The sequence below is a fragment of the Bufo gargarizans genome, chromosome 1 (genome assembly GCF_014858855.1).
Source record: "Bufo gargarizans isolate SCDJY-AF-19 chromosome 1, ASM1485885v1, whole genome shotgun sequence".
In the NCBI taxonomy this organism is placed as follows: Eukaryota; Metazoa; Chordata; class Amphibia; order Anura; family Bufonidae; genus Bufo; species Bufo gargarizans.
Genome location: NC_058080.1, coordinates 101,210,289 through 101,225,145, shown reverse-complemented (window position 1 = coordinate 101,225,145; position 14,857 = coordinate 101,210,289). Strand labels below are relative to the sequence as shown.

The 14,857-nt window shown below is 48.2% G+C and overlaps 1 protein-coding gene across 2 annotated transcripts in view; it reads left to right on the top strand.

Annotated features, from left to right (window-relative positions):
• LOC122940447 (histone PARylation factor 1) overlaps positions 1 to 14,581 on the top strand; it is a 42,789-nt gene extending 28,208 nt beyond the window's left edge. For both annotated transcript variants that reach the window (XM_044297130.1, XM_044297127.1), the window contains exons 6-8: positions 8,735 to 8,825; positions 10,422 to 10,594; positions 14,342 to 14,581. In XM_044297130.1, the coding sequence (XP_044153065.1) occupies positions 8,735 to 8,825; positions 10,422 to 10,594; positions 14,342 to 14,473 (396 nt within the window). In that variant the 3' untranslated portion in view covers positions 14,474 to 14,581. The remainder of the gene's footprint in view (positions 1 to 8,734; positions 8,826 to 10,421; positions 10,595 to 14,341) is intronic.
• The last annotated feature ends 276 nt before the right edge of the window (positions 14,582 to 14,857 follow it).

Sequence of the window (14,857 nt, the reverse complement as noted above, 5' to 3'; positions counted from 1 at the left end):
CCGCACGCCAAGCCCCTCTTCCAGCTTCCTGCCACTGCGGTGCTAGTGGCTGAAGGGGCGACCCTGCTGGAAAGGACTGAGGGTGAAGACGTCGCACGGTGAGATGGCTATTCCAGCCCATACCCCGTCCCTATCTGCAGCATCTACCCCTCTGGGTAAGGGGGGCACCCGTGGTCGCTCATTCTGAGCGCTCATCTGCAGGACAATGCAGCACAGCCGCATCCTCAGCACCCCCACGCTTTTCCCCCCCACGCTGCTATCTTTCTCCCCCCCCCCCTCCCCCTCATTCGGGGCTGACTCCATTTTTCTCTTCTCTCTCTCCCCCTTCCCGCCGAGAACGGGGGGCGGGGCTTAGCGGTCCCGGCAGGGGGCGGGGCTTAGCGGTCCCGGCAGGGGGCGGGGCTTCCGCGCGTCATTTTGGGGGCGGAGCTACGTTCTCCTTCACAGGAGACATTTCAAGCGCTGGAGGGGGCGGAGCTTGTTCCCCGCGCTTTCTGCTGAGGTTTCCCGCGCTTCCTCACTCCTGACAGGAAGCTGGGACACGGTGGGGGACTCTAACCTCCTGTGTACATCGCTCGGCTTCTGTGGGCGCTCTCTGCTGCTCACTGCTGTTCACTGCTTCTCTGCTGCTGCTGATCTGGGCCATCTCCTGACGTTCTTCTGAGGCACTGGTAGGACAGTTAACCCTCTCCTAACCCTCCTGGTCATAGCTGCTATAACCCTTTGTGGTCTCTATATTAGAGTACAACCACACTTCAGCATGTCAGATCCCACAGGTGCCCCCAAACCCTGGTACCATGCCTGTACCGCCTGTAAGGAACTTTTTCCGCGTGGGCAATCTGAGCCGCATTGCCTTGCATGTCAGGCCCCGGTGCAGGGCCCGCTTCCCGCTGCGCCCCCCGGTGCCTCTGAACCCCCTGACTGGGCTAGGTCTCTGTCTCAGGCGGTGGAAAGCCTTACACACGTAGTGGGCCGTCTCGTGGATAGACCGCCTCTCCCGCAGGCTGCCACAATCCCTGTCGCACCCGCTGGGACTACCGTTTCTGCCGCCCCCACTGGTTCCCTGCCTCCCAGCGAATCTTCCAGGGCCCGGCATACTCAGAAACGTTCAAGGGTTGAGCGCACATCTTCTCCAGATGCTTCGCTCTCTCCGCCATGCGTGCGAGCTCAGTCAAGTCTATCCTCTCAAAGGGATACGCTTTCTGAGGGAGAACTGGCGGATTCGGACGTGGACATGGACTCAGAGCTTCCGTCCAAATTGGCGTCCGCGGTGGGGCATCTTGTCACTAGCATCCGTGATACCTTTCAGCTACACGATGACCCCCCCAGCTCTGAACAGGCCGGCGTGTCCTTTCTCCGCCCCAAACAGGCCTCCAAGGTTTTTCCCATACACGCTGATTTTTCTTCTGTGGTATCCAAGGCTTGGACTCGGCCTAACGTCCGCTTTATTACACCCAAAAAGCTGGACATTTGTTATCCCTTTCCAGCGGATTCTGTGACCACGTGGACATCCCCGCCTAAGGTTGATCCTCCCGTGGCTCGCCTGTCCAAAAGCACTACTATTCCTGTACAGGACGGATCTTCCCTCCAGTCTGTTGAGGACCGTCGTACGGAATCCCTCTCCAAGGCCATATTTACTGCCTCTGGTTCGGCCCTTAGACCGGTCTTTGCCTCCGCCTGGGTTGGCAAAGCGGTCTCTGAATGGGGTTGCAACTGGAACGGGAGTTAGGGTCGGACGTCCCTGTTCAGGACCTCCGTTCCTTAGCCCAACTAATTGTTCAGGCCGGAAAATTCGTCTGTGAGGCCTCCCTTGATGCGGGTGCCCTCATTGCCCGTTCCTCTGCCCTGGCAGTTTCTGTCAGGAAAGAACTCTGGCTGAAGGTTTGGGCGGCGGACGCCGCTTCCAAACGCTCTTTGGCCGGCCTACCATTCACGGGTTCCCGCCTGTTCGGAACCCGTCTGGACGAACTTATATCAGAGGCCACGGGTGGGAAGAGTACTCACCTCCCCCAGTCCAGGCCAATGGGCGCCCCCCGTGGTCGCGCTGGTTCGTCCCGTTTTCGGTCCTTTCGCAAGCCCACCGGGTCTAGACCCGCGGCCAGTTCTTCTTCCTCTGGCCCAGCCCAGGATAGACGCAAGAAGCCGTTTTTTCGGACGCAACCTACCTGGCGCAAGTCCCAGCCTGCACGGGCTCCCACAGGCCAGCAGCCCTCTGCCTGAAGGTGCGCCCCCACCCACCCGGGTGGGGGGCCGCCTTCTCCTATTCAGGAACGTATGGCGGGCCCACATCTCAGACGCATGGGCGCTCGAGATTGTATCTTGCGGATACAAAATCGAATTTGCGTCCATTCCGCCAGACCGTTTCTTCCGATCCCGTCCTCCGCGAGATCCCGTACGAGTGGCCGCCTTCTTCGCGGCCATTCACTCTCTAATGGACAAGGGTGTCGTCGCCCCCGTGCCTCCGACGGAAAGGTTCAGGGGGTTCTACTCGAACCTCTTTGTGGTTCCCAAGAAGGAAGGCTCAGTGCGTCCGATCTTGGACCTAAAACGCCTGAACCGTTTTCTCCGACTGCAGAGATTCCGGATGGAGTCTCTCAGGTCCGCAGTGGCCTCCCTGGAAAGAGGGGATTTCATGGCCTCAATCGACATTCAGGATGCATACCTCCACGTTCCGGTTGCTCCATGTCATCACCGCTTCCTGCGCTTTGCGGTGGGGGACGATCACTTCCAATTCGTCGCCCTTCCCTTTGGTCTGGCGACTGCTCCTCGAGTGTTCACCAAGGTCCTGGCCCCTGTCTTGGCCCTTCTACGTTCAAGAAGTGTTTTTCTTCTCCCATACTTGGACGACATCCTGGTCAAGGCACCCTCCTTCTCTCAGACATCCCGCAGTGTGGAACTCACTCTGGAGACCCTGACGCGGTTCGGTTGGATTATCAACCACCCCAAATCTTCCCTTACCCCCTCCAGACGGCTGATCTTCCTGGGGATGCTCCTGGATACAGAGTTGGCGGAGGTCCGCCTTCCGTCGGACAAGCGTCTGGCCCTTCGCGGGTCGGTTCGCAGTCTCCTCCGTCATCACCGCCCTTCCCTCAGATCCAGCATGCGGTTGTTGGGAAAGATGGTTGCCTGTTTCGAAGCGGTGCCGTTCGCACAATTCCGGATTTCCGCACCTTTCAGAGGGCAATTCTGTCGGCCTGGGACAAATCACTGAGGAGTCTGGACAGGACCTTTCTTCTGCCTCCCCTGGCTCGAGCTTCCCTCGGCTGGTGGTTGCATATCCCTCTAAGGGGGAAGTCCTTCCTTCCACTGAACTGGCTGGTGATTACCACAGATGCCAGCTTACGGGGGTGGGGGGGGGGGTTTTCCCTCCCCGGTCCGTCCAGGGCGTTTGGTCTCTATCGGAGTCCAGACTTCCAATCAATATTCTGGAACTGAGGGCGATTCTTCTGTCCCTCAGACACTGGACCCATCTGCTGAGGGGCCACCCTGTTCGGATCCAATCGGACAATGCCACGGCTGTGGCATACATAAACCATCAGGGAGGCACTCGCAGCGCTGCAGCGATGCAAGAGGTGACCCTCATTCTCCTCTGGGCGGAGACGCACGTGCCGGCCTTATCTGCGATTTACATCCCGGGGGTGGACAACTGGGCGGCGGATTTCCTCAGCCGGTCCACCATCGACCCGGGAGAATGGTCCCTGCACCCAGAGGTGTTCGAAGCCCTTTGTCTTCGCTGGGGTCGCCCCGACGTGGACCTCATGGCCTCCAAATTCAACCACAAGGTCCCCCTATACCTGGCCAGGGCACGGGACCCGAAGGCATACGGCGCCGACGCGCTCGTCCTTCCATGGCGCGAATTCTCCCTTCTGTACGTCTTTCCTCCTTTTCCCCTCCTGCCACGGGTTCTTCGGAGGATCGCGGCAGAGGGCGTCCCCGCGATTCTAATCGCCCCGGATTGGCCCCGCCGGTCTTGGTACGCCGACCTAATGTTGCTGTTGGCAGACGCACCGTGGCCACTGCCCTCCAGGGAAGACCTTCTCTCTCAGGGACCGATCTTCCACGAGCATTTAGGCTCGCTACGTTTGACGGCGTGGCTATTGAGACCGCCGTCTTAACGCAACGGGGTTTCTCCGCGGACGTAGTCCGCACCATGATCCGGGCTCGTAAGCCCGTATCCTCTAGGATCTACTATCGGGTTTGGAGGTCCTATCTGGGGTTCTGTGAGTCCCGGAGCATCCCACCTCTCTGGTTTTCTCTTCCCACAATCCTGTCCTTCCTCCAGTCGGGTCTGGACCTGGGGCTGTGCCTCAGTTCTCTGAAGGGTCAGATTTCGGCGCTGTCTATTCTTCTCCAGCGTCCCCTGGCCCCTCTAGGGCCAATTAAGACCTTTTTACAAGGGGTGGCTCACTCTGTTCCGCCGTACCGCCCTCCAGTTCCTTCCTGGGACCTGAATGTGGTGCTCTCGGCGCTCCAATCAGCCCCCTTCGAGCCTTTACGGGAGGTCTCCCTTCGCCTTCTGTCCTGCAAGGTCATCTTTCTTGTGGCCGTCACGTCTCTCCGACGGGTGTCGGAGTTAGCGGCTCTTTCTTGCTCCGAACCTTTCCTGATCTTCCACCAGGATAAGGTTGTGCTTCGGCCTGTCCCGACTTTCCTGCCGAAGGTGGTCTCCGCCTTTCACATCAATGAGGACATCGTCCTTCCGTCGCTCTGTCCCTCTCCTTCCCACCCCAGAGAACGGGAACTGCACCGTCTGGATGTGGTCAGGGCGTTGAGGATTTACTTGGAGGTCACCGGGTCCTTTCGGCGCACGGACTCCCTGTTTGTGGTTCCGGAGGGTTCGAGCAAAGGGTTGGCGGTCTCCAAGGTGGCTATTGCCCGTTTCATTAAACTGGCGGTGTCTGAGGCTTATCGAGCCAAGGGCAGACCTCCGCCTTTTGGCGTCACTGCTCATTCCACCAGAGCAGTCGGAGCTTCCTGGGCGCAGAGGCATCGGGCCTCGGCTGAACAGTTGTGCAAAGCAGCCACTTGGTCCTCTCTGCACACTTTCACAAAGTTCTATAGGGTGCATACGCATGCATCAGCGGATGCTGCGTTGGGCCGCCTGGTTTTGCAGGCAGCGGTTTCCTGATGCTCTGGTGGTGTTCCGCCTTGGGTTTGTGGTCCCTCCCTTCTTGGACTGCTCTTGAACGTCCCAAGGTCTGTGTCCCCCAAGGAAAATGGGCGAGAAAAGGAGATTTTTGTATAACTTACCAGTTAAATCTCTTTCTCGCTCTTCCTTGGGGGACACAGCACCCACCCTTCTGTGTTTGGTTACAGGGTTATGGTCTGGCGCCCCGTTGGGTTGCTGGCTGGTTGTTTCCGTTATTGGTTGTTATCCTTTCACTACTTGGACACGCAACTGGTAGCCTCTATCTCCAGGCTGAGGGTATAGCTGATGGAGGAGGGGCTTAACAGTTTTACTTAGTGTCACGCCTCCTAGGGAGCTGAGCTATACCCAAGGTCTGTGTCCCCCAAGGAAGAGCGAGAAAGAGATTTAACTGGTAAGTTATACAAAAATCTCCTTTTTTTGCAGTATGTAGGCACAGGTATGCTGCTGTACAGGTATATATCGTATTTCCTGGACCTTAAGACACACCTAGGCTTTAGAGGAAGAAAATAAGAAACAAACTCAAATCGGACCCCTAATTTCTCATCAGACCTCAGATCATGCACCCATTCCTCTTCAGACCTGCAATGAAACATTAAATAAATAAATAAATAAACTTACCTCTCCTACTCCTGATGTCTCCGCCACTCACGGATCCAGGACACTATTTCTGCACTCACCGCTCCCTGGTAGTCTTTCGCCAGTTCCTCTCTCCACTAGAGCTGAAACGATTCATCAATTTTAATCGATGTAATCAAGGCAAAAAAAATCCTCGATGCAGTTTTTCTGCATCGAGTATTCGTTTAAATCACATGACCACATAGCGTGAGTGAAATGAAGCTTCTCACTCACTGCTCCGTGGCCTCCTGTCGGCAGGACCTTGCGTTCACTCATCGTCACTCATCGTGGATTGGGGTGTAATGGTGGCACCTGTGATTTGGCATGGGCTGGGGTAAATGGGGGCATCTGTGATTTGGCATGTATAACGTTATTGGTGGGGGGAGAGGGGTTAATGGGGGTGTAACGGCACCCCGGGCATAAAAGGGGTTAAAACCGTTTAGGCGATCTTCCCCTTCCAGAGCTACAGGCACAGCTACTTACAGAACACCAAACTCCCGAACGGCATGCAAGGGAATGTTCCAAACTCCCGAACGGAACCTCACGAATAGCTGCTAGCAGACGAATAGGAAACTCACCCAAGTGGCTTACACTCCTAGCAATCAGTCTCTAACAGCATACAGTGAATCCCCCCAAGAACCGAGACCAAGCTCTGTGTTGAGGGTAAAGCAGTGGACAGGCAGAGCTGTGTGTTTATTGTTCTTATACACATTCTTACACATTAGTACCACCCACAGGGTTTTGTAAAAACAACCAATAAACACGTACAATACACTCAGACACTCCTACACAAAATCCTCCCCTCTGCCTGTGACACAATTACCTTACACAATGGGTTAATGTAATTATCACAGGCAGAAGAATACACAGTTTTACAGAGTCTTCTGTCCTGGAGATAATTGGGAAGTAATCCAATTTATCTCCAAGGACAGAGGCAGCAATTCAGGATACACAGACACAATACATCCCCACAGTGCATCCTGGTTTCCTCCTCTCTGCCCTGGGGACAACAGAGGAGTAATTCAATTATCTCTCAGGACAAAGGGACATCGCCATTGTACACGTGGGGACAACAGGACAGAAATCACTATTAAAATATACAATGTCACAACCATTACAGTAAACAGACATTTAACATATCCCCACATAGCTCAGGTCTGAGTGCATATTATTAGGTGAATGGCACTCAGACTAAATGAATACAATAGAATCGCCATGGAGCCAAAGTCTTTCACATAGTCTTTTGTTATCCGAATGGGCTCCATGGCATAGCTATCTGTGGTATCACTGTTCACATACGGCAAGTACCAAATGACCCGGCTTTCATGTCTTTGCAGGGGAAAATCAAGCGTTTCAACATGGGGCCATAGTCTAAAGGAAGCAGGCGGGCAACCAGGCTTCTCCATTGCAATGTGGCAAGATTGAGCTCGTCACAGGGGGCACCTGTGATTTGGCATGTATAATGTTATTGGCGGGGGGAGAGGGATTAATGGCACCTGTGATTTGGCATGTATAAAGTTAATGGGGACACCTGTGATTTGGCACATGGAGGGGCTAATCTGGGGGAGTGGGGGACATAATGGATGGCATGGAGGCACTGGGTAAGGGGGGCATCATGGCAGTCTAGATGGAGAGACTGATGGCAGTGCCATCATGAGGGCGCTGGGGGACATTGCATGGAGGGGCTGCTGTTGATCTGATGGCACTGGGGGGGGGGGACACATGGTGGATGGCATAGGAGGCACTGGGAAAGGGGGACATTTTTATAAAGCAATATGTTATTTTAAGAAGGTTTTTCTTATTACATTACTCAATTAATCGTAAAAAATAATCGATAAAATACTCGATTATTTAAGTAATCGTTTACTGCAGCCCTACTCTCCACTGTGACCTGACATAACACAATGTTAGATCATAGTGCATGCTTACACTGTGAGACATCAGGTCACAGCCCAGCTCGCAGTGCTGGCAGACCAGGAGCGGTGAGTACAGCCAGCACAAGGACCGCTGTATTCACCACTCCCAGTCCTACTGTGTACTAGCGGAGTGCTTCCGTAATGGAAGCGCCCATTTATTATTCGCTTTATAAGATGCACTGCCATTTTCCTCACACTATTGGGGGGGGGGGTCTTATGGTGCAGGAAGTCTGGTAGTTAGTGTACAGACTGTTAAAAGAGATCACTGAGCAGAGGGGAACATACAATTTGATTAAAATTAGCATCAAGAGCTTAGAAGATCTACTTGGAATACAGCAATGTAATTATATGTAGATATGTTTTAAAGAAAGGGGGTACTTCTGGCAGTGGTTAGCACTGTTGTCTTGCAGGGCTGGGGTCCTGGGTTCTAATTTGTCCAGAGACTTCTGCATGGAGTTTGTATGTTCATCCTGTCTCTACGGGGTGTTTTCCCTGGGTACTTTTGGTTTCCTCCCAAACTCCAAAGACATACTGATAGGTTCATTTGGAATTTAGATTGTGAGCCTCAATGGGCAAAGTAAGTGATGGCTATGTACAATATGATGGCACTATATACATGAGTAAGGCCTCTTGCATACAAACATTGTGTGCTCATGGCCATATTGCGGCCCGCATACGACGGGTCCGCAATACACTGGCATGTGTGCACTCCGCATCACGGATGTGGACCCATTCACTTGAATGGGTCCGCAATCACAGAGATGCGGAACGGAAGCACGGATAGGAACCCCACGGGTTCCACTACAGAGTGCTTCCGTGGAGTTTCTTTCCGTGCCTCTCAACTTGTTCTATTTTTTATTTATTTTTTGCGGTGCGGACGGATCACGGACCCATTCATGTTGAATGGGTCTCGATCCGTCCTGGCCGCCGCACGGATGTTGCCAGTGCATTGGGCACCGCAAATTGCGGTGCCCAATGCACGGAACGGATGTACAACGTTCGTGTGCAAGAGGCCTAAAAGAAATACTTGTGTTTTACCTATTCTTTTCATTAGGTGGTGACAAAGTCATTCCATGGTGCAGGCTTGGTTGTCCCTGTAGATAAGAAAAATGATGTAGGATACAGAGAACTGCCTGAAACAGATGGTAAGTTAGAAGCATGTTTGCAAAAGAAAAAATAGGGAAATACAAAGATTCAGTAAATTGCATTTATTATGTAGACAAGGCACTTTATAATACAAGGCACTTACTGATGTATTGTAATTACCCATATTGCTTCCTTTGCTGGCTGGATCAATTTTTCCATCATATTATACGCTGCTCATTTCCATAGGTATGACCACCCGGCAATCCAGCAGCCGTGGCTGTGCTTGCACACTATAGAAAAAAGCACAGGCCTATGTGCACTTTCATGGTCCTGGCCCCAGAGAGGTTGGTGCTTTTTCTTATAGTGTGCAAGCATGGTCACTGCTGCTGGATTACAGGGTGATCATAACCATGGAAACGAGCAGTGTGTAATGTGATGGAAAAAATTACATAACCCAGCAAAGGAGGCAATATGGACAATCACAATACATTAGTAAGTGCTTTGTGTAGATGATAAATGCCACTTGAAGTGACACAACCCCTTTAAATCAGTCTTGAGAGAAGAGACTCAATGAGTGATTAGGTTACATGTGTCCCATAGATGTCTAGGTTGCTGCCGCTGGCTCCAGTAAGTTTTTTTTTTTTATATCACCGCAGGACTATTCATAGCTGCACTGTTTATTATTGCTGTATTTTACAGTCTATGCTGCTGCTTCTGAGGGTGTGCTACATATGATCTTATAAGTGTGGGAAAATAGCCCCGTGGGCGGCCCGACGTCCACAGCATCCCATGTGCACGATCAATGCCGCTACGGGACATATGGCCCGCTCACGGACCGTATATCTCGGAGGGCATACGGTCGCGGGCAAGAGGCCTTAGACAGGAGGCGGGAAGACAATACAATATACATAAGAATTGGATAGTGTGATAGTTAGGTGGTGGGTGCCGGGATGGAAAGTTGTTTCTATTGGAGGTTTTATTTCTGTAACTTATCTCATTATGGGAAAACAGATTCCAAAGGACTCGCTTCTTCCTCATGTTCTTATCACGTCCAGCTTCTAAGGCGAAAGGTCACCACACATCATGTGAATTTAGCCTAACCAAAGTTCAGACTGCTTGTTGCTCTTCCATTCCCTGTAGTACAGGGTGAGGCAAAAGACTGGACACAACATTTCAGCTAGTGTCATTTGTAGAAAATTGGCTTCCAATGTGTAGAAGTATTAATTAGAAGGGATATTGCATTATTTGGTGGTGGAAACGTTTTTGCCCGCCATTTTAAAACCCATATTGAATTCAGCCCAGGTTTTTACAATGGGAAGGGGGTCATGTGATGTATCAATCTTGGCTAGAATTTACTCTGTGTCAGTTTAGACCTGGCTTTACCTTTTATGAGCCAAGTGCTTTACATGGTGAGTTCTGTGTGTTCACCATTCTGCCGGATGCACATGGTTAAACATTTAATCCAGTCTTCGTGAACACGCTGAAGAACCGCGGGTGATACTACTTTATTACTCAATATGGATCAGTGCTGTGAAGAAGTATCACCTGTGGTTCTGCTGCCTTCTCAAATCAACTGATCAGTAGGGGTCCCGGATGTCAGATTTCCCCACTGATCAGATACTGATGTGTTACTTGTAAGTTGTTTTGTTTTTAAGGAAACCTAAAGAAGATTTGTAAAGCCATAGTGGAAGCTTCAGATGATGAGAAGCGAATGAAGGCTTTTGCTCCCATTCAGGAAATGATCACTTTTGTCCAGTTTGCAAATGATGAGTGCGATTACGGTATGGGATATGAGCTGGGAATTGACCTGTTTTGTTATGGATCACATGTAAGTAAGAAAGCTCCACGTTATTTTGACTTTTTAAAGGAACACTAATCCTAGAAATATATATATAGTGGCTCACCCCTCTCAGCTAGGTTCTCTTGTTAATAGACTACCTCACAGTTAAAGAAAATCTGTAAAAAATGGTAATAACAGGCACTCTACCACATGGAACTGCACTAAAAACTGTATTTTATTATGCAGATAAATACAGATCAAATATAATAAACCAATGGAGAAAGAGAAGAAAACTGGTAGTAAAAATGTCATAGAATTATAGTATTCTGCACCGCATAGAGCTCAGTTGCAGTGTGCGCACTTCTCCTATGTTTCTTAAAAAAATACCTTAAAAGATCAAGATAAGACAGAGAGGTAGTTGCAGTTTATAGAAGTAGAGTTCAATGGATCTTTATAGCAAGTCCCTCAAGGTTAAAAAAAAAATCTCACAATTCAGTGTCTTATATTTGTCCAATTCATCCAATAGTTCCACTTGATTAAATAATGTTGTATCCAAATGTCAGTTCAATAGTATTATTTCCAGATATCAATTTGTAGGTATCTACCATGTCCCAATGGTAGCAAATATAGGTGCTGTTCATAATAGTATAGGGTTCCTGTATGATTGGATTCTGAATTAGTGATTGTAATCAATAGTCATGGAGTCAAACAGTTAATCCCATGTCATAAGTCATTGTCCATGAACGTACAAGCTGGATAATTATTAATCACTGTTCATGGTTCTTCATGTATAAACCTTTTTATATTTCACACATGGTAGATGATGACATACTGTACCTCTAGGTTGTATTTTATTACATTTTACCGTGGTGACGGCTTCTGAGCTTGTGAAATGGGATTAACTGATTCCATGACTATTGATTACAATCACTAATTCATAAATCCAATCGTACATGGACCCTATACTAATATGAACAGCACCTAGTAGTGATATATGATATTCTATGAACTGCCATGTGGACACGGTAGATACCTATGAATTGATATCTGGATATAATACTATTGAACTGACATTTGGCTACAACATTATTTAATCAAGTGGAACTATTGGATGAATTGGACATATAGAAGAGACTGAATTGTGAGATTTTTTAACCTTGAGGGACTTGCTATGAAAGAGCCATTGAACTCTACTTATATAAACTGCAACTACCTCTCTGTCTTATCTTGATCTTTTAAGGTATTTTTTAAGAAACATAGGAGAAGTGCTCACACTGCAACTGAGCACTATGCGGTGCAGAATACTATAATTCTATGACCAATTTTTACTACCAGTTTTCTTCTTTCTTCTTCAATTGGTTTATTATAGTTTAAAATACTGTTTTAGTGCAGTTCCGGGTGGTAGAGTGCCTGATCCTAGAAATGTTACAGTATGTTCAAGTTCACAGATGAAAGGCAGGGAGAATGCTGTAATAATAATAAAATAGTGTTACCAGTTCAAACCACCACTGCAGAGAGAATGTACTGGTATACCAGTTTGACCCAGTGAGTATAACGTCTTTTGTTAGGGGAGCTGACATCACTGTTATTTTTCCATTCTTCTGATCAGTCAGAAGAACAGGTTAAAAAAAACTGAACCTGTGCCTGAGTTATGCAGATTTGGCATCTGTTTGAGACATTTCTGTCTGAGATCTGTTTTTTTAGGCAGAAAAAGTACTGCATGCAGCATTTATTTCCATGGCTCAAATGGATGTGTATAACTGATGTACAGGATCCAGTTGTTTGTTTTATGTTCTAAAGGATTAGAATGGAAAAATAATGGTGACCTCCCCCTTTATTTTAGCACCTTCCCTGCCTTTCACCACTTCTGTTTTTAACTGTCCCCTTTTATCAATACAGAAAAAAAACTTTCCCACATCCACAGGGTTTTGTCCAGTATTTCTCCCATATTCTACTAACCAGCAGGCCTAGCATTCCAGAAGTCTGTCAATCAGACACAGGATCGCCAGAAGGAAGGAATAATCCCGTCTTGTATCGTTTTGACAGCAGTATTGAGACAAATACAGTACTTATAAAAAGTTAGGGATATTTGGCTTTCGGGTAAAATTTATGGAAAATGTAAAGTTCATAACCTGAAAGTAGGGTGTTTAAATTAGAAGCATGCAATGGAGATTTACTCATCTCAAACCATTTATTGAAACAAAAGCCAACAACAGTGGTGGGTATACCACCACAAACATGTCAATGTCTCAATAATTTGTCATGTGGCCTTGAGCATCAATTATAGTTTGACAACGACGTCTCATGCTGTTCACAAGTCGACTTATTGTCTGCTGAGGCACGGCAACTTACTCTTCTTGAAGGGCGGCCCTAAGGTCATTGAGGGCCTGGGGTACAGTTATGAGCCTCTGTATGGGGATTCAGGTCTGGAATAAGTGCAGGCCACTGTGGTTATGTACCCTTGCAGGTTGCCTAGCACGTTGATGTGAACAGTTTCTAATGGTCTGGTGTGACACTTGGGTGCCTCACACCTCCCTTAAATGTGTCTGGAGATGTTAGGTGTCGTCTTGGTTTCATGATGTCAAATTGTGAACAACATGATGAGGAGGACTGTTTAAATACCAATTCTAATTGAACCTGGAAATTTATTGGGCGATTTATGGATCAAACACTTGTTGTGAATTTTGCCGTTAAGCTCCTTGTTAAAGAACAGCCAGTTGTGCAAAAAAAAAAAAAGGACTAATACATTGAACAACTGGAAATGTGCATTCAAAAGCTGAGAAGGTGACATTAAGTTCACCTGTAAAGGTTAGTGTGAAATTTCACCCACAAGCCAAATATCCCTAACTTTTAGTAGTAGTAGTAGTAGTAGTAGTAGTAGTAGTAGTAGTAGTAGTATATTAAAACATCATTTTTCTCAGTAATGCGGGCACATATGAAAATGGGACTTGGGCTGAGTTCACATCAGCGTTCAGCCTTTCAGTTCTCTTGCTCCGTTATAGGAACAGGAGAACGGAAAGGATGGATTCGGCATATAACTGAGCGGAACGGAGCCTACGGACCCCATAGGCTATAATGGGGTTCGTTAGGTTTACGCTCAGAAGATGTGCAACTTTAGTCTCCGCTCCAAAATCATCTTCTGAGCGTAAACCTAACAGACGCCATTATAGTCTATAGGGTCCACAGGCTCCGTTATGTGCTGAATCCGTCCTTTCCGTCCTCCTTCTCCTATAACGGAGCAGGAGAACGGAAAGGCTGAACGCTGATGTGAACTCGGCCTAACACAGATGTCTTCAGCTGCTAAGTGCACATGTAACAGGTCAGCCAGTGTCATAGTATAAATAAGGTACAAATCTGCTGCACAGATGCTCTTTAAGGGGATCAGTCACCCCAATTCTAGACTATTGTTTGCAGTAATCCATGAGCAGTACTGCAGATAAGAAGTCCAGATCACCATTTTTTATTTTCCTACTGTCCCCCGTCGGCACTCAAAGCTTCACCGAGATACGCAGTTCGGGCTGCTGTGCTGTTCTAACATAATGGAGAGGACTTGTGTGCGCAGGCACGCCACTCCTGGCAATGCATTTCAGTGCGGCTCTGAGCGCTGACAGAGGGGAAACAGGGGCAGTAATAAAAACAAATTGGCGATCTGGACTCCTTATCTGCAGTACTGCTCATGTATTACTGTAGATAAGGATCCAACAATGGGGTGTTGTTTTCTCTGTAGCACAAAGCAATGTTATCAGCTGTTGCTAAGATATTACCACAATGTGACTTTAATATTTTATTTTTCAGTACTTCCACAAAGTTACGGGCCAACTTCTGCCCCTTGCATACAAGCTTCTGAAACGGGATTTATTTGCAGAAATAATTGAATCTCACCTGGCAAACCGATCCAGAGAGAATGTCAGCCAGCTAGTCACATAATCCAGACAAAGAACACAGTTTAATAGGTTGCATATTTGTTATCTTACTGTTCTCATGCATTATGCTATAAAGATAGTTTTGTAATAAATGGTTGTCTTGCGTCTGCAATTAATAAGAAGATGCAATGATTTAACCCCTTAGTGACTAGCCTTTTTTGGGCCTTAAAGGGGTATTCCGGTTAGAGAAAGTTTTCCCCCTCTCTTGTGGTTAGGGGATCATTTTATTTAACCAGAATTCTCATTGACCAAGCCATATTATTATTTAACTTTTTTTCATTTTTTCCTTGTCACATTTTTTGCCGGACAAGGTGACCTTTTTAATTGCACTATTGTGGGGTACACAACTTACTGATTTACTTTTATTAACTCTTTTTGGGGAGATGTT